Genomic DNA, 24,789 nt, shown 5'->3' on the forward strand with positions numbered 1-24,789 from the left:
GTCCTTATAGAGGGGTGTAGGGACAAAACAAGAAAATAAGGGAAAACATAAAAACGAAAAAGGGGGTAGTATGGTAAGTACGGAACACAGAAGGAGGGGTGGGGTATCCCATTATGACCTAAATACCCATCGTTCCCAACGTTAGCCCTAAGCTTGCAATTCCCAACACAACCCTTACAACCTTCAATTCTCTTTGCCCTTGTATTTCTTCAGCCTCCTTCCTTCCCTTCCTTACCCTTACTCTTCTTTTCCGATTTTCCCCTTTCTCTCCTTGCCCTTTTTTTCTCTCCCTCTCTCTCTCTCTCTTTTTTTACCCGCCATATTCAAAATTCTGTACACCCTTTTCTTGGGGTTCCAATTTGGAACCCTTTTTTCTTGATCCTTAATCGATTTTGGACGAAATCTGAGATGGGTTTTCTGTTTTCTTTGTGTTTTGATTGGAAGAAGGTGGAATCTTGGAGTTTTTAGTGAACTTGGGTCTACTCGATCTTGACTTCTGGGGCTCTCTTAATTAATGGTGAGTTTGGTGTTTTATTGCTCCTTGAGTAGAGGTTTTATTGGAAACAGCCTCTCTATCTTGACGAGGTAGGGGTAAGGTCTGTGTACACTCTACCCTCCCCAACCCCACCTACCTGTGAAATTACACTGTTACGTTCTTATTGTTTGGTGTAAATTGGGTTCCTGTTGCTAATTTGGTTTGTGGGTTGTGTCGTTTTGATATGTAGAATGCTGGGATATTTGACTATATATTGTTTGTTTTAGGGATTTGTACAGTTTATTGTATTGAGACTTGTTGGTTTAATTTATGCTTGTAGCTGGAAGGAGCTGCTGTTTTATTGAGTTTGATCAGTGTTCTGGACTAATATAGTGCTGGGAGCAGGTCAGATTGATTTATCCAGTTTTTTACTTCTTGTTTTGGTTTTGTATACTGATAACAGGTTTGGGTTACTGTGCTTGTTTCTCCCTGCATACTATCTGGTCCAATATGCTAAATCATGAATTATGTGCACTTTTGAAGCAGGCTGTAGTGAAGTCACTTGAAGCAAAAAGTAGTTTTGATATCTGTTAGTCGCTAGCTGATTCTTTGTCTTCAGAATTGGTACTTCATCAAGTGAGAGAAGAGTTTGATCTTTCCTTGGTACATTTTCAAAGTTTGTGTTCACACATTGACAGGACATCCTATTGATTGAAGTGGTTACTTTTGCAAAGACGAATGGCGAACCATGAGTTGATCCCTGGCCAAAGTCAGGATTTGGCTGTTGATAGTGAGAACCAGGAAATAGTGTTTGACCACACTCATCAGGATATGGGCATAAGCCAGAACCACGGACTGGAACTAGCCCAGAACCAGAATCATGAGCATGAGATGGGTATAGCGGACAGCCAAAATCATCACGGGAATCACGAGCATCATGAGTATGAGCACGAGAATGGCTTACCAATGGAGCAAAAGCCTGAGCATGAAAACCAGGAGTTGCCTAATGAAAACAATGAGTTAGTTGTTTCTGAACAAGATGAGTTAGGCATTGAGGAAAACCAAGAACTTGATGATAACTTGGAATTAGCTGTGGTTGAGAACCATGATATGGGTGTTGAACCTGCACATGAATTTGAACTCCACGATGGCCAGATGGTTCTTGCTTCGTCAGCTCATGTCCTTCAGGCTCGACAACTTTCAATAGCACCTGATTATGAGTTACATGTGGGACAAGAATTCCCTGATGTCAAAAGCTGCAGAAGGGCTTTACGTGACACAGCCATTGCTCTTCATTTTGAGATTCAGACCATAAAATCTGATAAAACTCGTTTTACTGCTAAATGTGCCAGTGAGGGCTGCCCTTGGCGCATTCATGCTGCAAAACTTCCAGGTGTACCCACGTTCACAATCAGAACAATTCATGACAACCATACATGTGGAGGAATCGCGCATCTAGGCCATCAGCAAGCCTCAGTTCAGTGGGTGGCCAACTCGGTGGAGCAACGGCTCCGGGAAAACCCAAATTGCAAGCCAAAGGAGATCCTTGAAGAAATTCACCGGACTCATGGAATTACCCTGTCTTACAAGCAAGCTTGGCGTGGAAAGGAACGAATTATGGCTGCTATGCGCGGTTCCTTTGAAGAAGGTTATCGCCTTCTTCCTTCTTACTGTGAACAAGTTAAAAGGACAAATCCAGGGAGTATAGCATCAGTTTATGCAAACCCTGCTGATAATTGCTTTCAGCGGCTTTTTATATCATTTCAGGCTTCTATTTTGGTTTTCTAAATGCTTGTCGCCCTCTTCTTGGGCTTGACCGGACGTTCTTGAAAAGTAAATACCTTTGGTACTTTACTCTTAGCTACTGGTTTTGATGGTGATGACGCCTTTTTCCTCTAGCATTTGGTGTTGTTGATGAGAAAATGACATAACTGGATGTGGTTTCTCTCTGAACTTCGTACCTTGCTAGAGGTTAATACAGAAAACATGCAAGACTTACCATCTTGTCTGACAGGCAGAAGGGTATTGTAGATGGGGTTGAAGCAAATTTTCCCACTGCTTTCCATGGTTTTTGCATCGTCATTTGAGTGAAAGCTTCCGTAAGGAGTTCAACAATACAATGCTTGTTAACCTGTTGTGGGAAGCTGCACATGCTCTTACAGTCATTGAGTTCGAGGCTAAAAATTCTTGAGATGAGGAAATATCACAAGATGCTGCGTATTGGATTCGGCGGATCCCTCCACGATTGTGGGCCACAGCTTATTTTGAGGGATCAAGGTTTGGTCATTTGACTGCTAGCATAGTGGAACAATTGAATAATTGGATTCTAGAGGCCTCTGGACTTCCAATAATTCAGATGATGGAATGCATCAGGAGGCAGCTTATGACTTGGTTCAATGAACGACGAGAGATCTGTATGCAGTGGACATCAATTTTGGCGCCTACAGCGGGAGATGCGAGTCGCAGATGCTGTTGAGCGTGCCCGGACTTATCAGGTTCTTCGTGCTAATGAAGCTGAGTTTGAAGTGATATCTCATGAGGAGTACCAATATTGTTGATATCCGGAACCGTTGCTGCCTTTGTCGGGGCTGGCAACTCTATGGTTTGCCCTGTGCACATGCTGGCAGCACTACTTTCTTGCCGGCAAAATGTCCAATGGTTTACTGAGAGTTGCTTTACTGTTGCAACGTATCGGAAGACTTACCCCAAACGATACATCCTATTCCAGATAAATCATTATGGAAGGAGTTGACAGAGGGAGATCCAAATGCTGCCCAAGCAGTTGAGATTATTATAAACCCACCTAAGTCACTTCGGCCCCTGGTAGGCCAAGGAAGAAGCGAGTTAGAGCAGAAGACCGTGGTAGGGTGAAGCGAGTTGTGCATTGTACCCGTTGCAATCAGACTGGCCACTTCAGGACGACATGTGAGTCTAATTTGAGTTGTCTATGCAGACAATTCATTCAGTGCAAAAAAGAAGTCTGTGTGATATACCTTTTTCCTGTGGAGAATCCTTCTTATATTCTGCAAAAGGATATTTCTAGTTAGCTTCTCAGTCCAGTGATAACTTTTCATCTACTAGTCTAGCAAGCTTTATTGCCTTTTTTGGATTTGTTTAATAATACATTGCAACAGAGGATAGGGTTTGGTGATTATAACTATATATGATATGATGAAAATTGGCTTTCTTAGGTTGTGGATGCCATGCAATTTATGTCTTTGCACTCCCCTGCTCCCCTTGGCCTGGAATTTGTTATTAATAATAAAAAGATGCTATGCAGGTGCAGCAGACCCTTATTTTGTTATGTTCCAAACAAACGTTTGGTTAATGCTGAGGTCTAGTATCAAATGATGAAATTTCCTGTTTTGCAGTTGGTTATAATCTTGCGTATGCACACGTAGACAAGCATGGTCAATGGTGATCACTTCTTGTATTGTTGCGATTTTGATTAGTTGAGTCAGTGCCATTTGCCTTGCCTTGAGTATTGCTGTTTTGTTCTACTCCATCCTGATTAAAAAAAAAGAGTCCAATACCTATTCGAACCCTGTGACAAAATAGATAATTTGTTAGATTATCCCTAATTAAATAACGTTGAATTTGATCATATAACAACTTAATAACAAGTAAATCAAAAAATAAGGTTAATTTTCGATTTGATAAGCTGGACATTTTTTTTTACCCAAGAAAAAAGGTTAAGTGAATGACACTTTTTTTTTTTATTCGGAGGAGTGGTTGGTTGTCTATATTCTTTGGCATTTTTCTTTCCTTTTTATTATGCCAAACTGTTTTGTCATCCACGCGTGATCCAACTTCAAAAGAATTTTGCTGCAAGTTATTTATGGTCTTCAATCAATAACTGGATTCTGGACTTGGGTTGAAGTTACAAGTTTTATGTTGCACATAAGAAGTGGTCTAGTTGTCAATGAAGTCAAAATGCCATAGGAGACTAAGGTTCAAATTTCAACAAAGACTCGGTACTTTATGTAGAATGGGAGGTAGTAAAGTGCTCGATAGATTAATCAAAATACACGTACCGGGTCACTAATGAATTTATCCGGGACGTGTTAATAAATTAGTTGAGGTATATGATAAGGTGGCTCAAATAAAAATAATTATTCATTCAAGTATTTACATCAAATCAATTCAATATACCATAGTTAAGTGATTTAATGAAGTTAAAACATAAATTTATCATGGGTAAGTGAGACAAGTCTATATACAAACATATGAAACATATTTATCGATTTGGTGTAAATACTCTGCTGCTCAAACACCACCCTTATCTGAAAAGAGAAAAAGAAAAGGGGTTAACAAGTTATTGTACCTTTTGCACTTCATCTGTGTAACGTGAAAGTTTTTCTGCCTTTTTTAATTTATTTTTCAGATGAACGTTGTTGCTGACCCTGATTTGGTTGTTTTTTCAAAAAATTGGTAGAAACTAAAGCTAACTAATGAAGGGGTAGCAAGGAATAAGTTAACCTCAAAGAGGTAACCCAACGGCAAGAAAACAAATTTGGTAGAAATTAATGCCAACTAATGAAGTGATTTGCATCGAGGAAATAGAAGCCTGCATAGCCCAGAATTGTGATTTATAGTAGTACTAGTACCTTGTATCTAGTTTCTTATCATGTAAATTTCATTTAAAAAATATTACAAATATTGAATTAAGAAAATGAGAAGGTTTGGTCCTTACTATTCCTTCATTTTGATTTCTAACATTCTCATTTTATCCTAATAACAATCTCTTATACTAATAAAACATGTTTAAGATTACAAGATTCGAAGTCTTATATATTTTCTTAAATTTTGTGTCTAATTAGATTAAGACACATAATCTTCGCTTTTGACCATAAACACTTAGAGTTTGGTTCAAGTTTTTTAGGTGCAATTTTTACTATTTTTTTACTATATTTTTAGTGTCTAGTGCAATTCTTTATGTTTCATATTTTAGGATTTGAGGATCTTCTTAGTGTTTATTTCATCAAATCTAACGAACATAAATTTGCTAAATACATCTCGAAAATTAAAAGCATTAACTTTTTGACAAATTTAAAGGATCAAAACTATTGTGTATATGCTTAAAAGGAGAAAAAAGCTCGTTCAATATATACTTAAAGGGGCTATTTTAAACCTACTCTCAAACGTAAGGGAGCATTTTGTCATTTCCTAGCAAAAATGATAGAATTTGAGAGAGAAAATGATCAAAATAGTCCTTAAACATTTGGAGTAGGATTATTCTAGCCCTTCATATATACCATGTAGTCGAAGTTGTCCGTAGCGTATGAAAAAGGTGATTGTTTTTGCTCTATATATATCACATAACATCAAACTAAACCCGTCAATGGGCTTGAACTTTGACCGGACCGGTAACCGGCTACGGGAATCCCGGTTTCCGTTAAAAAAACGGAAACGGCCACGTTCCACTAAAAAAGCTCGAAACCGCAAGGCTATCTCGGTTCAACCACGTCCAAACCCCTTTTTTTTTTGTTTTTTGTATAGTATATATATATTATAGTATTTATTAGTATATTGTAGGCATATTTACATATGTTATATAAGTTTATAAGTAAAGTTTATATATTCTTGACTAACGATGCGCTAACGACAAGTCAAGAATACAACATATACGCGTATATATATATATATATATATATATATATATATGTGTGTGTGTGTGTGTGTGTGTGTGTGTGTGTGTGTGTGTGCGCGCGTGTGTTTAAGTTATATGTATACTATATATTATAAAATATATTCTTAAGTATATTTTAGTTATTTTTCAAGTATATAACTTTCTAGTTTTTAATTTAAGTAGATGTATATTATAAGTATATTCTTAATATATTTTTAGGATATTTCTAACTTAATATAAGTGTAAAAAATACGAACACAAAAATAAAGAAACTCAACGAGCCATATATTTTATTCATTCTTAGATAACATTTATTTGCAAGTTGTAGTTTTTTTTAACTTGCAAATAATACATGAGTCGCAAAGAAATAGTGAGATAATAAAATCACCAATTCTCAATCATTTGGTTAATTTCCCATATCATATTCGGCCATGGAGATATCTTCAAAGCCTTCCATTTGGTCCGGCCCACTTGCTATCAAATCTTCAATCTCTTCCTCTTCGCCTTCCTCCGCTTCTAAGTTTTGGTTACGTCGCTCGATCCAATCCAATCACGAATGCATTACTAGTAATGGTGCCAAAGCCGAATAATGAGTGTCTATGGTCTCCAATTTGTTGTCTTCCTTAGCTAAATGCACTCTCCCGAAGCCACGGTTGATACTTGAACCGTAAGGATATCTCGAGCCATTCTTGAGAGTATCGGATGACTTGCCTTGTATTTCTTCCACCATGCTAAGACGTCCAACTCATCTAGTTCCTTGATATCCACATTTGGTTGCATCGAATAAAAGTTATATTCATCAAGTTTACCTTTACAAGAAGAGTTGTTTGTGAATGTAAAACTTTTAAACGCGACAAACCCGACAAGCCCTTTTTTGCTACTTTGAGAAAATAGTAGGGCGTGGAGCAACGGTGTAACCCTGTTCTTCCAAATTAGAATAATGAGTAAAAAAATTTCTAAACTCGTCATCAATATAAAGTTAGAAGCTTGACTAGAGATGGTTGAACTCTTCAATTTCTAAAAATGTATAAATTTGACAACCAATGCTTTAGTATAAGACACTTTGAAACAAGGATTTAAAAGAGAACTCAATATAAATAAAGTTGGGATGTGGAAAAAAATACTTCTTAAATTTGATTATCATATCAAAAATAGCCGCTTGATAACCGAGTTTATATTTATACTCTTGTAAAACTCTAGCTATTTCCGCTAAGTAGGCTAAAATTCTGGTTACCGTAGGATAGAATTGTTTAGAAAAAGCAAAAGTTGCATTATAAAATTTTTCTAAGAGTTCAACATATTCCTTAACATCTTCCCAATGCGTAAAATTTAACCAATCATCATTATTAATATTATATTTGTTGTGAACTTGTTGTATTTATAATCCTATACTCATATGCTTGTTGTAGATAATGTAAGTGTAGTTCCACCTAATCTCAATTTCTACTCTGAATTTTTCAGTCTAAGGTTATTTTCCACACAAGCATTCTTAAAATCTCTAAGTCTTCCACAATAAGCATTACAAAAGAAACGCAACCGCATCTCTAACTTTTTGAATAGAATCGTCAAAACACACAAGACCATCTTTAACAATTAAGTTTAAAATGTGACAACTACATCTCACATGAAAAATATTTTTTAGCGGAGGGTTTAATTCTCTTTTTAAAAAACCAATCGCCTTTGTATTATTAGAAGCATTATCTAAAGCAATACAAAGTGTTTTTCTATAAATGTTAAAAAATCTCATAATAGTAGACATTGAATCCGCTAAAATTTTTCTATCGTGACGACCTTTTCCTTCATTATATAAAAAAGCTATAATTCTTTTTTTGCATAACCCAATTGTCATCAACCCAATGATATGTAATAGCAAAGAATCTAACTTGTTAAGACTAAGACCCAAATCGACGGTAAGAGAAACATTACAATTTAAAGAATTAAATACATGGCGCAAATAAAATCTATATTTTTTATACAAATCTATAACATCCGCTCTACAAGTGCTTCACTAGAATACCCTCAAATAACGGATTATAACAACGTTGAATGTAAATAACAAACCCCAAACCCGAAGGAAAGGAAAATGGTAAACAATCATAAGATACCATTTTAGCTATTTCTACATGCTCTTTTTTCTTGTCATACTTAAAATTTTTACCTAAGTTCGTGTGCGTCGTCATTTGAATACCCCCACATTTGAACCCGTTTGCTCTCTCCAAACATCCATATGCTTCTTTCTCATATGACCATTTAGTGTACCGTTCCACCATCCCAATTCCTTTCGCTAAAAACAAATACTTGTCCACATGTAGTACATTTAATCGTTTGGCTTTCCCTATCCTTAGTCATAAATTTTTAAATTTTAGCGGTTGGCTTACAAGTTCTAGGCGGTTTGTCTTGTGTATGTGATTGTGGCAGACATGTATCTCCTATGAAATTTTCGGGGCTTGTGTTTCATCATCATCATCATCAATTTCATTAAAAGCTATGTCTGTGATAATGTTGTTGCATTGCCTCATGACCTAAAAGTGGATTATTTCCATCAACATCAATACCTAAATTAGGTGTTTCTTCCACAAATGTTTCCTCATTAAGCCCACCCCTAACAATACCACTACTACCGACACCACGTCTAAATCTCTTCGCCATTATTAAATAGAATTAATTTAAATCACACTCAAATAAATCACAAGAAAATAAATTGTAACAAATTAAATTGCGTAAATTAAATTGCGAAAAATAAAGATAGAGTTGGAACGAAGGTACCAAATTACCGGACTAATTTCCAACAAAGTGAAGGCGGCTAGAATTGCAAATCCACCAAAGCTACTTCGGATTGTTGCAAAATCACTAATTCCACCAACAATATTATAATTGCAAAATTAATAATTGAAACTATAATAAGACTTTATAATATTTATTTGAGAGAAATTTAAAGTGGCTAATTATTAAAGTAACTATAATTGAGAGATTGAGATTTGAGAGAAAGAAGAGCAGTGAATTGGTGTGGATTGGTGTGGATTAATAATGAAAATGTTAAAAAAAAAAAGAGGGTTTATATATAGGGGTGGGATGGGTTAAAGTGTTAAAAAAAAAAAAGTTTACGGGGTTGGGGGGCAAAAAATGGGTTTGGTTAACCGTTCCGATTTTATTGTTTGCTTGCGCTATTGACCGTTTATGTCAAAGAGTGCAAATGGATGCGTGCAGATGCGGAAAAGGCCATTAAATAGTTCTATCCATACTGCTTCGTTATACTTTGGGAGCATTATGATCCTATACTTGTAGGTCAATTATACCCTTATGTCTAAATCCCAGATCATCCAGTTTCTTCAAAATTATTTTTCCCTCGGCTCTAATTTTTTTTTTAAAAAAAAAAAAAAAAATTAATCTCCATTTTCCTTTAATCCACTCCTATTATTATGTCATCTTACCTTTCTATATCAATTAAGAAACTTGTTGACGGTTTTCTTATCAAAAGAAAAGAAATGATAATATAATGGATTTAGAAGCCAATCGGTTCGATTTTATTGATCAAAACAAGCATTTATGATCAGATGTTTTATTGAACTTGATTCATTTATTCATTTGAGATAAGACCGAAATAGATTAGGGAAAATAAGTGGTTACGTCGGAAAAAGAGTGCTTAATGTATGATAAGGATCATTTTGGATCAAGTGAAGGAGTAAAATAGATGTCACTCCCGCTCTTTACATAAAAAATAGTGTCAGTACATTAAGGACCATTTTGATCATTGTCTTGAGTTATAAGAGGCCCACTTGTTTGGTTCCTGGGACTGTGTTTTTCTTTCCCCTTTTTAGGAGTGTTTAAGAAATCGGGTTAAAGAGAGAGAAGCAGAAGAATATCGGAAAGGATGATACACAGAAAATGGAGCTTGCTAACTGGTCCCGCTGCTATTCTCGGCGGTATCGTTGGTACTATTGTCGTTGCCAACTTTATCTTCGTTCAAAATGTAAGCCTCTCTATCTATTTTAGCTTCTGTTAGTTCTACGTCCCTTTTGGGACCATTTTTTTATTTGCGCGTTATCCTTGCTAATCTTTTCTGTATCTTTATGGAATGATTGTTGAAGCTCTTTCACGATTGATTTTTGTTTGAGTCTTTTAGATCGGGATTAGATTAGGGTTTTGTTGATATTCCATAAAAATGAAGACCTTAGCTTAATCGAAGGGCAGATGTAGATTGGGTTTAAGCGAATTTCGGATTAAGCTGTAATCTCACAACTTTCCGGGAATCTCAACCCCCAATTTCCGGCTTATTCTGTATTTTGTGGGATCCCGGCCCATATCCATGTTATACATGTGTTAGACACCATCAACATCTAGAAGAAACGAAGAGCGCGTGTAACCTAGTCACACAAAGGCGTCAGAAATTTGACTTAGGAGGTCTGGATGTATATATGGAAGAGGAAACCGATAAGGAGATTGTTTTGGGAGCTGCCTCGTAAAAAATGGTGTCGCAGAGGTGAATTTGAAGCCCAGAAGAGGGGGGGTTCTGTCTTCATTTACTGGTTGTTCGTTTTGATTCACATACATGGGCCAAGTGTACAGATGGGGTCTGAACTGCAGGCAGAGCCCTAAAATCATTATCCTGTAAAATGAAATTTATTGGGTAATGGGTTTTACATTTAGTTGATAACTTGTTTTCAAGTGTAGAAAAGAAAGAGTGGTCTTGTATCTGGGGAGGTGAATGGACTTGGAATTTTTTTCGATCCATAGACTGGGGTTAAAGGCTAAACTTGAGTTATTCAGGCTATGCTTATCTCATGCTCGAATGATCTTGTTTTGCTCTACATTTGGTTCCAGTTCAACGAATGGGAGGGAGTGGGTAAATGAGAGAAGCATTCATAGTTTTACATCCCTGAATGTTCAAATATTACTTCAACTTGCTTTGCACAAGTGGAATGGAAATGAAAGATGTATGCTTCTTTCTATTCAGTCAATTTCAAAGGGGAAGAAAGAGCTTCCCAACCCTCCGATTTTATTCCTTACAAATAATGTTGCTATTTTACTTCCTTTCCTCTTTTTCTGTATCTTGTTACCTCAACTAAATCTAATGTTATTGAATCCAGATTGAGCTCTTCATCAAAAAAGATTGAGTTTGAGCTGGTTCAAGTAGCTTTTGAGTTGAAGGTCATATCTGTTGAGATGAGCAGAACTGGGAGCTTAATTAAGCCTAGGTCATTCTTGTTTTTGCTTGTATGATGTGTCTCGCCTTTGTCTTTGAATCAAGTACCTAGCTGTCTTATTTGAGTAGGCTTACGTATAATAAAGAGCTAGGAGAAAAGTTAATAAAAGAGATGCCCAATCTCCAATGCTAAACCAAGTAACCATTTGCTCATCTCTGAAACTAAAAGGCCATAGGATAAATTTAGGGAGAGTCTTAAGAAGATGTAGAAGAATCTAAAGTTTTATTAGGGTTATTAGAAAGTTTCAATTTTTGTTTCAGTTCACATGTGCATTTTCCGCTGATTGCTTGTTCTGGAATACCCTCTCTCGTTTTCTCTATAATTCTCTTGTCACCTCTCTCTCATCCTCCACAAGTCCCAATCTTTTTCTTTATTGTTCAATCTTGAGCTATACCTGATCCTGCTGGACTTCTTTGCCGCCACTTTTTCATAGTTTCTGATAATTCTGCTAATAGTCCTCCTGTTTCTTACTACTGCGACTGTTTTGTTCTTTCATACTGTTTAAATCAACAGTCAACATCTTCATAGCCCACAGATAAGTGATGGTGATTTCCTGAATTCTCCACTTCTTTCAGCAAAATCTTGCAAATATTGTTAGCTTGCAGCCCTGTGAGACTGTCCAAAACTGCTGTGTGGGAGATGTAAGGCAAGTATGAAGATGGGATATATTCAGGGTCTCTCTGGTTAATCCACTGTCTTCTTTTATTCTACTAAAGCACAACAACTTAGTCATACTGGAAAAACTAAAAATGGAAATGCACCAAGCAAAGCAGTTTTTTAGTTGCAAGTACTTGGATACTGATGTCTGTTAAAGCTCAAGCCTATAGTTGAAGATATGTCTTACTTATAACCATTGCAATTGTTGTGGTGTATGGATTGGAGAAGACACTGATGAAGCCTGAAGATGTACTCCGGAGGAGGAATAAAGGAATATGTCATGGAGCAAGTATATAATTAGGAGATGCAAAAAAATTTTGTGTGTGTGTTGTGGGGTGGGGGGTTTGTTTAGGTTCTTACTGGAATGAAGCTGAACTGGACTTGTTTTTTGGTTGTTGTCTTTTAGGGGATGTTTCTGAAAAAAGGCATAGTCCCCAAGTTAAAGTTTGAAGTGACAATTTTTAGGCCTTTGTTTCATTGTTGAGTACTTGTATAAGTGACAATTTCCTTTCTCAGCTAAAATTTCAAGTGGTAAAAGGATAACATATATCGCTGCTTTCTATGATAGAATTTTGTGTCAGGTAGTGTTATTGACTGATAGATAAATAAATGAGTAATATGCTGTGCTTTCTTTTGCTGCAAAATCTCCGTTTCCTATTTTTTGGTTGCTAATAAGTTCTCTAAGCAAGAAATGTGCATTTTTGGTTGTTGATTTCGCAGATGTTACTTTAAAGGTGGAATTGATAGTTTGATGTCCTCCTCTTCGTTTGATGTGTTTTATTCAAATGTTAACTTGCAGGATCCATTCCTTAAGCCAGAACGGAAGCTGGAGAAGGCACCTTCAACCAAGTAAAAATAATTAGATGTGTGAGATTGTCTGGTTTGAGGTTTCCGCTTGTTAGGTCTGTCGTTACATTTTGGCCAAATAAAGTGAATATTTGACATCAGCTTGAATGTAGGTTTCCATTCGTTGTTTATGTTGACTTTGTTGTGGACTCATTCAAGTCTCTTCATAAAATATGAAACTATGCCCTCAAACAAAAGTTAGGTTGGAACTGGGCTTCTCCTGTTTTGTGATGCTTTATTCAGTTTATCCGGAGGTGGTGCGATAAATTTGGTATTGTCATCATTTTTATCTTTTTGGGGGGTTCTTTATGGGCTGTGTTTGCTTGCTTTCCCTGATGCAATGGGCTTAACTTGGCTAAAGAATATAATCTTGGAGGATTTTGCCTTATGCTCTCTGGCATTTGTCAAGGGCTTGGTCCAGTCAAATTATCTAAAGTATAGCGAAAGCTAGCTCAAAACGCGAAAAGTTAGAAGGGCTTCATTGTTCTATATGACCACTATTTAAAAGTATGGCCAGTGAGAGCGAAGAATAGGAAAAAGGATAAATCGCCCCCTTGAGTTGAATTGTAGAATTCTAAGCTAGGGCCTATCATTTCGTACGTGACCATGTACACATTTCCTCCCTCAATGATATAGTCTTTTCTTTGTGGGTGGAAATAAGTCTACAACTCCTACTTCCGCAAAAAAGAATTTGAACTTGACAACTTGAAGTTGGCTCATGACTGGTCATGGGCCATGACAATAAAGTTGAGCTTGAATTAGATTTTGCATTAAGTATGGTAGTTCGTTTTTTCTTTTAACAAATTAAAAAGCAGCCGAATTGTTTCTGGAAATTTCACAGGTAGATTTTCATGAAAACTAACACATTTTCATATAAACTAATCGAAAAAGCGGCGAACTTAAATTAATGCCAGCGCCATAGTGGTGTTTAATCTAAAGTTTTATGAGGTCTTTGATCCACTGTGGTATTAAGAATAATAAGAAAAGAGCCACAGAATTATTTTGTTTTATAAATACATTTTATTCCTTTCAAAGAATGTAATATTTAGAGCATGACAAGTATAACACACTAGTCTTTTTCAGACACGAACGAATATTATGTTGACAGTCCCAAATGAACTGAGATCCAAAGATGTCTACACAGAGGTGGCATGCATGAGCGTAGCACAGAGCTTTTAATTTGGATAAGGATAAAACATAACTTTCCCGTTTCTTTGATCTAGTAATACCATCTAAATAACTACGGCTTGAGAATCAAATAGGTCGAAACGAATATGCTGCTTCTGCCATCACTACAGATTGGGCATATATAATATATTTCCTAGTTGACGAGCAAATAAGAAATTACTCCAGTGTTCAAGATTAGTATATTACTCGTCGAGAGGTGCAAATAGATAGAGAAGAAACAGGACAACAATAATATAAGCACTTTGTAGATCAAAGGTTGTAACGAGCCTAATGCGTACAACACTCTATGTATAGAAATTCCATGTCACTAGGCCTAAATGAAGAGTACAACAATACAAAACATCCTCGTGAAAGGATTATTAGTTTTGTTCACCAAATTAAATGCAGATAGATCCAGTTCAATAGCCATAATTGTTACCATACACTGAACCATAGCCCCCAGATTGCCCTGGAATGCCTGCATTTGAAGGGGCAGATGAATACATAGAAGGAGCAGGAGCTCCATAGGGGTTGTAGCCTTGATCAACTGGTGGACCTGTCTGTGCTGGAGGTGCCCCGCATCTGCCATGAAATTCTGCAACACAAAAATAAATCTTAATTTTTATTTTTTTTTTTAATCAAGAAAAATAATGTTTAATATAGCCAGAAGCACAAATTGCGGCTAAACGAAGAAAATCAGGTTTAACACAGCAAGAGCTTCAAAGTCGAATGGAACACAGAAAAGATGGCATTTTGCGTGCCCTCAGTGGAAAGTCTCATGCATATGCACATTTCAGACGGAAAACATTACCATTTGGGAAGTCAAACTATTTTTAATTGCATACGACTTTTCCAAATATTTTTATTTATAAAATATGCAGACTTGTACCATCTTCATTTAGGTCGCAAATATGTAAGAAATTTAATTCCAAAAATATGAAGAACCAATGACCAAATTCACATAAAAGATTAGATGCTGCGACCCGTATCTTAGGGGTTGGGTTCGGATGCCGTCATTTTTTGGACAGAGACTTTGTTATCGTCAATTACAACCTCAGCTAGCAAAACATGGATGCCAAACAAGAGCGCGAACGCCCTCATTTGGAAGGAAAAAAGGCATTCCGTATTATATGTACCCCTTAATATCGAATTAGTTAGGATCAGCTGTGGAAGATCTGAAACACAAATCATGAGTAGGCATACATTTGCTCAACTCCTTCACATTTTCCTGGAGCCTTCGCAGCCCAAAGATACTCACGAAAGACCCTTTTTCTAGCAATTCATACCACTACAAAACACTATCAGCCTACTCTCTCGAGCCTGGATTCATATGATTTTTCCTCCACCACTTTATTTGATTACACATGATTTTCCTCCACTTTATTTGATTAGTGACCAAAAAATATGCATAGTCAGAAAACTTGTTTCACATTCTCGTTGCCGCATGCGGAGCTCAAGTTTTGTAAATCAAATCACTAAGACCACTTCCCAATGATTTTGTTCTGGCTAAAGATATTATTCTGAAAGCTCAGTGGAGAAGGTAATGTAAACAATGTTATGATATTGAGGGTAGAGTCTGAGAAGCTGAGCTAAAAGACTCTCTATAAAAATAGAATTAAAATTCTTGGGTTTAGGAGGAATATACGTTTTGACCTATCGTTGAAAAATGTTTCCTATAAGCCACAGGCTTGAGATGTAGGGGAATCCATCAGCAAGGTCTTTTACATCTGATCACCTTTCAATGTTTATATAACACGTTTGAACTACCACGGTGATTCTGCGCATAAGTAGAACCCCAAAATTTGAGCTGAAAGGGAAAGATGCTTAGGGGGTTGGGAATAGCACTGTAGCATGTACCACATTATTTTGCAATCAATTAAATAATAAATGCAGAAGATAAATCAGAAAATACAATTGAATGATTAAAAAGCCAAGCAAGAATTTTACCTGTATCAATTGTTGTGCTGTTTGGACTTGAGAAGCAGTTCCATTGATCTCAACAGTCATCTCGCCAGGAACTCCCTTTGTTTCCTGTATGGTAACAGTAGCACCACTAACCCGTCGGATGTAGCTTATGCTTGCACCATTTGTTCCAATCACAGCATCAGCAAAGGCCAGTGGGATCTGCATCTGCTGTGTAATCTACAAAATCACGCCGTCCGATAAAGCAAAAATCAGCAGACGAATTTCTTTCTTTTTCCCATTTTTATTTACAGCACTTCATCAAAACCATTTTTGCAAGCTAAAAAATATTTCTCAAGAGCCATTTCTTAATTCTCAGCTAAGTATTCAATTAATAAAGTATTAGTGAAAGGCTTGTGCATAATGCAGTAATTCAATTGGGCACCAATCAAATAAAAAATGCTACGACAAGCCCTTAAATCTGTAAAAGTGCGAGAAGAAAAACCAGAAAACATCAAGAAATCAAGTTTGCTTAACCATCAAAGTACCAAGAAAGGCCGCAACAGAAGCTCAGAGAAACAAGAATCAAAGAATAAAAGAGCAGGGAAAAAAGAAGCCTAGAAAATCAAGTAACTAATTGAGCAGTCCTCGTGAAAAAAATACGAAGAAATGAGTCCGCAAATTTATTCTCCCTATGTTGTATCTAACACAATTACTATTTAGAAAGTCAAAAGGCTTTTTTTCAACTACAATTTTTTTCAAAAATGATCCAAGCAACTTCAACTATACAAAATTGTGATTTATAGTACACTAACATAATTCCAACCATGTAAAATTTCTTATTACAAAATTAACATATTTATGTCCGAAGTCAAACAAAGTCAGATATGTTGATCCTCTGACTCCAAAAACCTGCCAGGGAGTGTACTTCTTAAGAAATCTAAGAGTTGTTCCACTAGCCATGGTTAGCAGAACTACCTGGGAATTTTGGCCTACCATTTCTTGCTACACTAAATAAACTGCATTATAGTACATCCAGATTGCATTAATTATCATCCAGATGCTACAATTTCTTTATATAGCTAGTTAAGGGACAGGGAGCTGACATGCATATTGTTACAAAAACATGAGGCATTTATAAATGATTTCATCCCTGTTTCTGGATTCCCGCCCATCTTTTAGCACATGACTAACAACCTTTTGGTGTCTTTCAACAGAAAGTTGGAAAAGAGAAATGGTTGTGGTGGGGGGTGAGGGTATTCTTGTTGAGATGTATAATTGAACCTTTAGCTTATTAAAAAAAAACGATGAATTGTTTTCCTCATGTAAGAAATCTAACCAAGTCCATTAACATGAAGTCTCACCCCATTTCTTGTTACATACCTCAGTGTGTTTACGGTAACAAAACATACCTGAGTAACAAGAGATGGTGCTGCTGGGTTGTTGGATGATGAATGCATTGACATTGGAGCTTCTCTTCCGTATGCAGAAATGCCTTGATGAGGTTGTTTTTCCATAGGAGGTGGCATATCAGCTGGTGGGTAATAACTATCATGTTGCCTGGATGGTGGCATGAAATGTGGACTATTTCCATATCCCGGACCTCCAGCAGCGCTTTGTGGGAAAGCTTGGGGAGGAGGACCCCAAGACTGGGGAGGTGGTGGCATGTGGTGTTCCACTGGTGGATTTGGCATTTGCATCTAAGCAACAAAGAAGTTCCATTAAAAGATGCTAAACTCCTGACCTAAAATATCTAACTAAAAGGAGGCTTACTTGCATCTCAAATACTGGGATTATGCCACGATCGACCAAAAATTTCCTCAGGTGAGAAGCAATTAACTCAACTGCCTTGTGTACACCAGCAGGTTCCCCTACTACTTCAACTATCCTATCATCTTGAAGTGCGAAAATGGGAAGGTCCTCTGCAATGATATGTAAGCATCACAAGAAAGGATTAAGACCACATGAACTAGTTTAAGGCGCAGTTAAAGATGCAAATTGAACAAAACGGCCCTGAAGAATAGTTCATGATGAAAGTAGAGAGCTATAGTACCAATTAAGGACCTCGCGATCTCCAAATCCAGCTGAACTTAACCACGGGAATTACTGTAGTTAACTCCTCTAGTATTAACTTAAAGATAAATAATAAACATGCACTATAGGCATGTGAGTTTTCCACATTCTAGTTTATTTCATGTTTTAGCTTTCCAATTAACAAGTTATTTTCATGTTTTTACCTCTTTTTTTATAACCAATTTTATTTCATGTTTTTTACCTTGATACCATTATGTGAAGAAGTTTTAGTTCAATCTCAGGTTTAAGGTTTCCGAAGAAGGATGAGACCAAATTCAATTGGCAAAAGTTCAAGTTTTGGAAAAAAAACTTCTAAGCTTAGCGAATTCTAATTCAGTGTGCTCAAGCCTACGCATACAAACAGTACACATACCTAGAGTACAAAAAGATTAGATGCCTCCTTGAGCTAGGAGGATCACCACGTGTTCTTGAGCCAAAGTGTGGAACAATGTAGTCCTACACGCAATGAGATGTAAGAGGTCCTGACTGTAAATCCAAAATTAGACCAGAATGACCACAGAACAAGACCACAGCATTGGCATCAAATTCATTCGGAGATGCTTCACTAACGTTTTCATACATAATGTTTGCTTTCTTTGCATTTGCTAGGAAGAGAAAGCGAAGATTAAGTATGAAATCGTTGGTGAAGAATCTCTGAATGAATTTGATGCCAAGCATTCCCTAAGTATTTCACTTCCTTGTTCTTTTATGTTTTGATTATCCTCTTCCCGCATTAGTTTTGGAGGGTTAGGGAAGGTCAGGAGATAAACATACTGTAGTAAAGTAGCATAGCAACATATTTTTGAAACTACATCTTCCAAACATCCATATGATGGTAACTTTTCGATCAGGATAGAATTTCATAGGTGTTAATGATTTTTGAAGCAACCACCTAGAGAATTTCATACTTGCTCTCATTACAAGTACATGGTCAATCCTAGATAACTGAAATTGGAGATCACCATCCACAGCAAGTCAACCAAAGTAGTGCAACATACATGAGATTCAATAATGATAAACCGACCATGAAAGCTTTGTATAAGCAAGCAAGTTACAAAATCAAGACTTGTGTGAGGAAGAAGTGCAGGGAGAACATTTGAAGGGTAATAGGCTAAGAGCATACTGACTGCCCTAGAAAATGAAAATCAACCAAAAGAGTTGTGATACAGTAGGTATCATGTCTCATTACTAAATCAGAAGAGACCAAAATTCCAAAACCAAAAATTTACAAGTATAAAGAAAATCAGCTTGTTGTTTCCCAACCGTTGACTTCTAAGCATATGTCTAATTCCCACTCATTGACCTTGTTGTTCCCACTTTATTTCAACTTTGCACCTTTCACGTGCTGACTTCCTTAACAAATCCAATTAGAATGACAGATCAACTATGGAAGATTTTCATTAGCCTAAGGGAAATCATGTGGTCATGTCCATGCCCAGGAGAGTCCACGAAAATTTCCAACTTGCTGGAGTAGAGATGGGAACCTGTCAGGACACTCTGAGAGATGGAAGATTGTTCCAGCTTGCACAATTGGAAGGAGAGAAATCAGAGATGTTTTGAGGACAATAGCAATTCCATTCAGATATTGAACATGATTGTTGAGTCCTTTTTTATTTTTTCGTGTAAACAAAAATACCTTCAAGAAGCAGAATTTATTCCTAAGGTGTTAGATTACTAATGAGAGTCTAGGTTATAGGAGCTCAGACTGGACAACTCACTGTAACTATAAAGGATCACACTATTTTGTGTAGTCCCTAGTTATAAATATACTACTCCCTCTGTTTCAATTTGTTTGACTTACTTTCCTTTTTAGTGCGTTTAAAAAAGAATGCCTCTTTCCTTTTTTGGCAACTCTTTAATTCCAACTTTCCACATGGCATGGCATGTTTAAGATCACAAGATTAAAGGGCATTTTGGTACATTATACATATCTTTAATTTAAGACCATAGGATTCAAAAGTCTTCTTTACTTTCTTAAACTCCGTGTCAAGTAAAAACCAGACAAATTGAAATGGAGGTAGTAATATGTTACCTTATCAAAAAAATGACTTTCATTAATTTTTTTAATAACCATGGTGTCCGGGCCAGCTTGCGCATACCTCGACTAATTCCACGGAATACCTGTAGCCTCCTACCAGGAACAGGTACCGGGTACTGTCCACCAAGGCTAGGACGGATGGGAAGAAATCACTGATTGTTTTTGTCTCTCTTTGGGACTTGAACCTGAGACCTCATGGTTCTCAACCCACTTCATTGACCACTAGGCCACACCCTTGGGTAAACATTCATAACATTATTGTTAAATAAAAATAACAAATATTTTTTAAGAAAAAGGCAATTTGTTCAATGACTCCTACAGCTTCCCAACAGTATATGGCGATCTTCATCTTGAATTCCACCCACCTTCAAACCAACTCTTTCTCCCTGCACTTACCGTCTTATCAACTAGGCAATACTTTTCCAAGCAACTATTCTTTCCTGGAAAAGACTTATACCCATATTTCATTTTGGAAGTCTTATTAAGAGGACTTTGTCTTCTGAACTGGCTACAGACCCCTGGAGATTGCAAAAGTCTAGTTTAGACATATCGCGTTCTTGCTATTCAAATTTATGATCTTTATTTATCCTTTAATTAGGATAACTCATTATTTTTACCCCATCTTTTTAGTAGACATTTATGTCAATGTAGGAGTAAGTTGGGAGTTAAGAAATCTAGTTTAGTCAACCCCAACTTTGCATCAAAAGATAGATCGTTTAATGTTTAGATGAAATGAGCCTGAATAAAGCTAAATGGATATAAAAGATTTATATAGTTCAGGGAAATGTTCAAATGTAAATAATGCATTACAGATTTGCAGCTTTAGCATTTATTGACTATAGCTTTTACATAAAAATCAATGTTTTTGTACAAGTTTTGGATCCACTGACACTTTAAATGGAGATAGAAGACACTAGCAACTTCATATATTTATTCAAATAGATCCCAGGGTGAAAGCAATACATAGAAAAGATAATTGATTATAGAAAAGGTAAGATAATTGATAATTGCCAAATTCACTGTAAACAAGTTCTACAAGAGGGAGATATTAGAACGGCCAGGTTATAAAATAGGGCCATGGAGACAGGTTTGGAAAAATCAGACTCCAGAAAAAATCAAATGCTTCTCCTGGTTGGTGGTAAGGAAAGCTTGTCTGACTTATGAGAGGCTAAAGAGAAAGGGGATGCAATACAAGCAGTCACCTCTTCTTACACTGCATAATCACAGCCCGGTTATGGTCTATGGGAAGTAAAAGCCAAAAGAAATGGTGCAGAAGAATCCCATCTTGCTGTGCATATGGTGGGCAATTTGGAGAGAGAGAAATGGAAGATGTTTTGAGGATAGTTTCACTTCTATTCAGAATATCAAAGGGAAATGTATCAGTACCCCTTTATTTTTGGTGTAAAGAAGACCTTGTAAATGATGCAACTCAATTAGTAGATCTGTTAGGCTCCCTGTAATGAGTTACTAGTAGTCAACTTTTTGGAAGTGGCCAGCATACCCTCAATAAGTTGAATGTCCCTCATACATGGGCTAGAGTGGTAAAATTCTTGTTACTAAGTTGAATAACAGAGATATCTAAAAAGCAAAGGAAAGAACCTGATCCAAGAACTCTAACAATGCAACTGGATGCTTCTTGAATGGACTTGACCGTTGTCCCTTGTTTTCCAATAAGACTTCCAGCCTGTGCAGCTGGCACAAGCAGCTTTGTTGAGACCTTTCCAGCTACAGTTGGAGGAGGGTGAGAAGAATCACTCTCCAGGCCATCCACAATGCGTCTATGAACCCTCAGAAGACCATCCATGGCAGGTGGAAGAGAGGCGTCAGGGTCCTCCTTGGCAGATACCATTACCTTTCAGCATAGCAACAAACAAATACAATTAATAAGAACTTAACCTTCCTTAACCAAAAAAAAAAAAAAAAAGTTTAAGTTAACTGCAGCAGTACAAGCTTCCATATCATGAATTTGAAGAATGTAGGTTCTCTTCCATTAGTGATATATATACATCTATATAAAGTATGTACTCTTTCATCACTTTATATACATAGCTATATAAAAAGAGAGAATTTTATATTTTTCATTATTATAGATAATACACTTAAGAATTTTATTTTTAATAAGAAAAACAATACTGTGTATGATCTATACTAATGAAAAATATTTTAGAATTGTAAAAAGACGAATATTTTTGAATTCTTGTTAATAGAAGATGCACATAATTAAAAAGTTTTTGAAGACTGGAACTTGTTCGGCGCCCCTTGTCCTAGAAAGAAAGTTGCTGTATATTATATGCTTTTATGTTAGATACTCCTGTGTCAAATCATCTGCCTTACTTCTATGTTGGGTCGTCCCAGATTTCCTCCCTTTTCAGACAATAGGAACTTTTTCTCTATTATTCTTGATACTTGTGATTATCATTACAAAATGCACTTCCATGTATGTCAAACATTCCAGAGAATCCGTCCATGTTTCCTTCTCTATCACATTCAATTTCGGAGCTAGCTCATGACCTGAAATTTAGTGTTAGTTGCTACTAGAGGATAGCCACATGGCAGCAATCTCAAGACCTATATCCTAACATTATAACCTTCTCGTTTCATTAACCATCAATCACCAAATGTCCCCATTTCACTCTCAAACCCAGTAGCAGTCACCTATTTTACAACTCAAACTTATAAATAGGTACTAATTTTGACCAACTACGCAAGCAGTATTAATGAGGAATATTAGTTAGAGAGTTTCACATCCAGCAAAAGTTAATTTCACCAGGAAGTATCATACCTACACAAACACAAGAGAGGAAGAGAACAAGATGGGAAGGAAGACAAAAAAACACCATGAGGGTACCATCCAGAATCCTTTTAACCCAGTTTTTCTTAAGATCCTTTGACCCAGTTTTTTATCTGTTCTGGAAGTGCATTTTCCCAATATATTGTAATATTTTTGGGGGTAGGGCGGGGACAGAGGGAGATGATACAAAAAAAAAAAAAAAATTAAACGTAGAAAAGGAAAAACATGCCTTGTCAAAAACCAAAAAAAAAATTACCTTGTCAAAGAAAAGGAAAAACATGGATTATAAGCAAGGCAACAAAAAGTCACGGAAGAAGATGCAGTGGAATTTGAGAAGTATCTTGTCTACAAGAATATGTAAGTACACAGGAAAATAGTTGGGACTTACTGCTCTCTCAGAAGTTCCTGGAGGACCATCGAGAACCTTAATACGAGCTTTTGATTCTTCAACAATTTTTTTGATAAATTCTCCTTTGCGTCCAATAAGGCCACCTACTTTTTGTGAAGGGACTAGTATGCGAAAAACACTTTCCCCAGGCCACCCTGGCCACCTCTCACCGCCACCTCCAGTAGCAGCAACATTTTCTTGTTCTTGTTCCTGTTCTTGTTTTTGTTCCTGTTCCTGAACTTGTTCTTGTTCCTGTTCCTGTTCCTGTTCCTGTTCTTGCTTTGCCTCAAGGAGTGATGGTTCTTCTTTCACCTCAAGGAGTGAGTTCTCTGGTGCTCCCTCATTCTCATGTTGATTAAGGCTTTGATCAAGTTCCTCCATAGTCTCTTGTTTGATAACATCAAGTTCCTCCATAATCTCTTTACTGTAAAATAGAGATAATATTGTCAAGGGGTGTGGGTGCATTTATATAGAAAAAGGTTCCACTTCAAAAAGTACATTACTTACCAATCTTTTTTTTTGATAAATTCATTACTTAACGATCTTAGTCAGCACCATCAAAACTAACACTATTCTTAACGATCTTAATCAGCACCATCAAAACTAACACTATTCTTACTTTTGCTAACCATTGCCCCCCAAAAAGCTCATAAAGTTAACTTGTTAATACAATAGCAGCAACTAAACTATCAGCAAAAAATAGGAATTTGTTTTAAACAGCAACAACTAAATTAGGAATTCATTTCAAAACTAAAAGAGAATGTAAGGGAAAATGGTGCCTCTTCCAGTTTTTTTTTTCTTTTCTTTTTTTAAAAAAAAAATTTAGATAAGGTAATATAAATTACATTAACCAAGTACCAAGAAGGTACTGGAAGCAAACAACTTACAACAAAACTAAAACAATTACACTCTCAAAGCTTCTATAAAGTTCATAAACTCTCCCACACTTTCTACCATATCACCCCTACACCAGGAAGCTTTGTGCTTAAACTGTAAAAGAAATCCCATAGGGTTCACAGGCTAAGAGCAAATAAGGATCGTCTTTAAAAAAGTTCATGAGGAGTGAACCATCCTCATCAGTGAAACAAATCAAATTCCTTAAACAAAAGTTAGAACCGATTGGTGCACTAAGAACACAACAAAACAAATAAATCTTGGAAGAGGAGCTATGACGTTACAACCAACTCGGTTGGAACTGTACATCATTCATTAGTACATAATTCACACTCCATGATCAAAGAATCAATGTTTGTCCCTTTCCAGTCTGCCAGAACATGATGCCCATTCTCCCAATCAAATGTTTATAACATACTACTTAACACAAATATTACATGGGACCCGATTTCTAAATTTCAATGAAAATTATTCTTTTTCTAGTTCAAGCTATAAATAAAGAAGTAAGTAGCGACCACATTTGTTCCCCCACTTAAGATTCAAAAACAAGATAGCTCTCACTCAAGATAGTTGACACTATGCAGTGTTGTCTTTGCATCTTTTTTTCTTTTTCTTCTTAATTTCAGATAAATGACCTGCACATGCATCTCAATACTATATAGTTCAGCATAGGCATATCGCAAGCTACAACAATTCACCCATTATTCTTTGAAAGAACTATAACA

General features: G+C 36.5%; 1 protein-coding gene, 1 long non-coding RNA gene and 1 pseudogene across 2 annotated transcripts; 2 read left to right on the forward strand and 1 right to left on the reverse strand.

Moving 5' to 3' along the window:
- Positions 1-80: 80 nt before the first annotated feature.
- Positions 81-3,665, forward strand: LOC132063660 (uncharacterized; annotated as a pseudogene).
- Positions 3,666-9,953: 6,288 nt separating this feature from the next.
- LOC132063661 (uncharacterized) lies at positions 9,954-13,020 on the forward strand. The gene is made up of 2 exons (XR_009416438.1): positions 9,954-10,074; positions 12,765-13,020. It is a non-coding gene; the product is annotated as an uncharacterized LOC132063661 (long non-coding RNA).
- A 1,188-nt stretch (positions 13,021-14,208) lies between these two features.
- Positions 14,209-23,584, reverse strand: LOC132063664 (flowering locus K homology domain-like). The gene is given in 7 exon segments (XM_059456321.1): positions 14,209-14,552; positions 14,555-14,573; positions 15,926-16,120; positions 17,293-17,580; positions 17,654-17,802; positions 21,591-21,843; positions 23,171-23,584. Coding segments are annotated over 7 exon segments (1,473 nt in total). The 3' UTR covers positions 14,209-14,397.
- Between the last annotated feature and the right edge of the window lie 1,205 nt (positions 23,585-24,789).

Source organism: Lycium ferocissimum, chromosome 7 (genome assembly GCF_029784015.1).
Source record: "Lycium ferocissimum isolate CSIRO_LF1 chromosome 7, AGI_CSIRO_Lferr_CH_V1, whole genome shotgun sequence".
NCBI lineage: Eukaryota > Viridiplantae > Streptophyta > Magnoliopsida > Solanales > Solanaceae > Lycium > Lycium ferocissimum.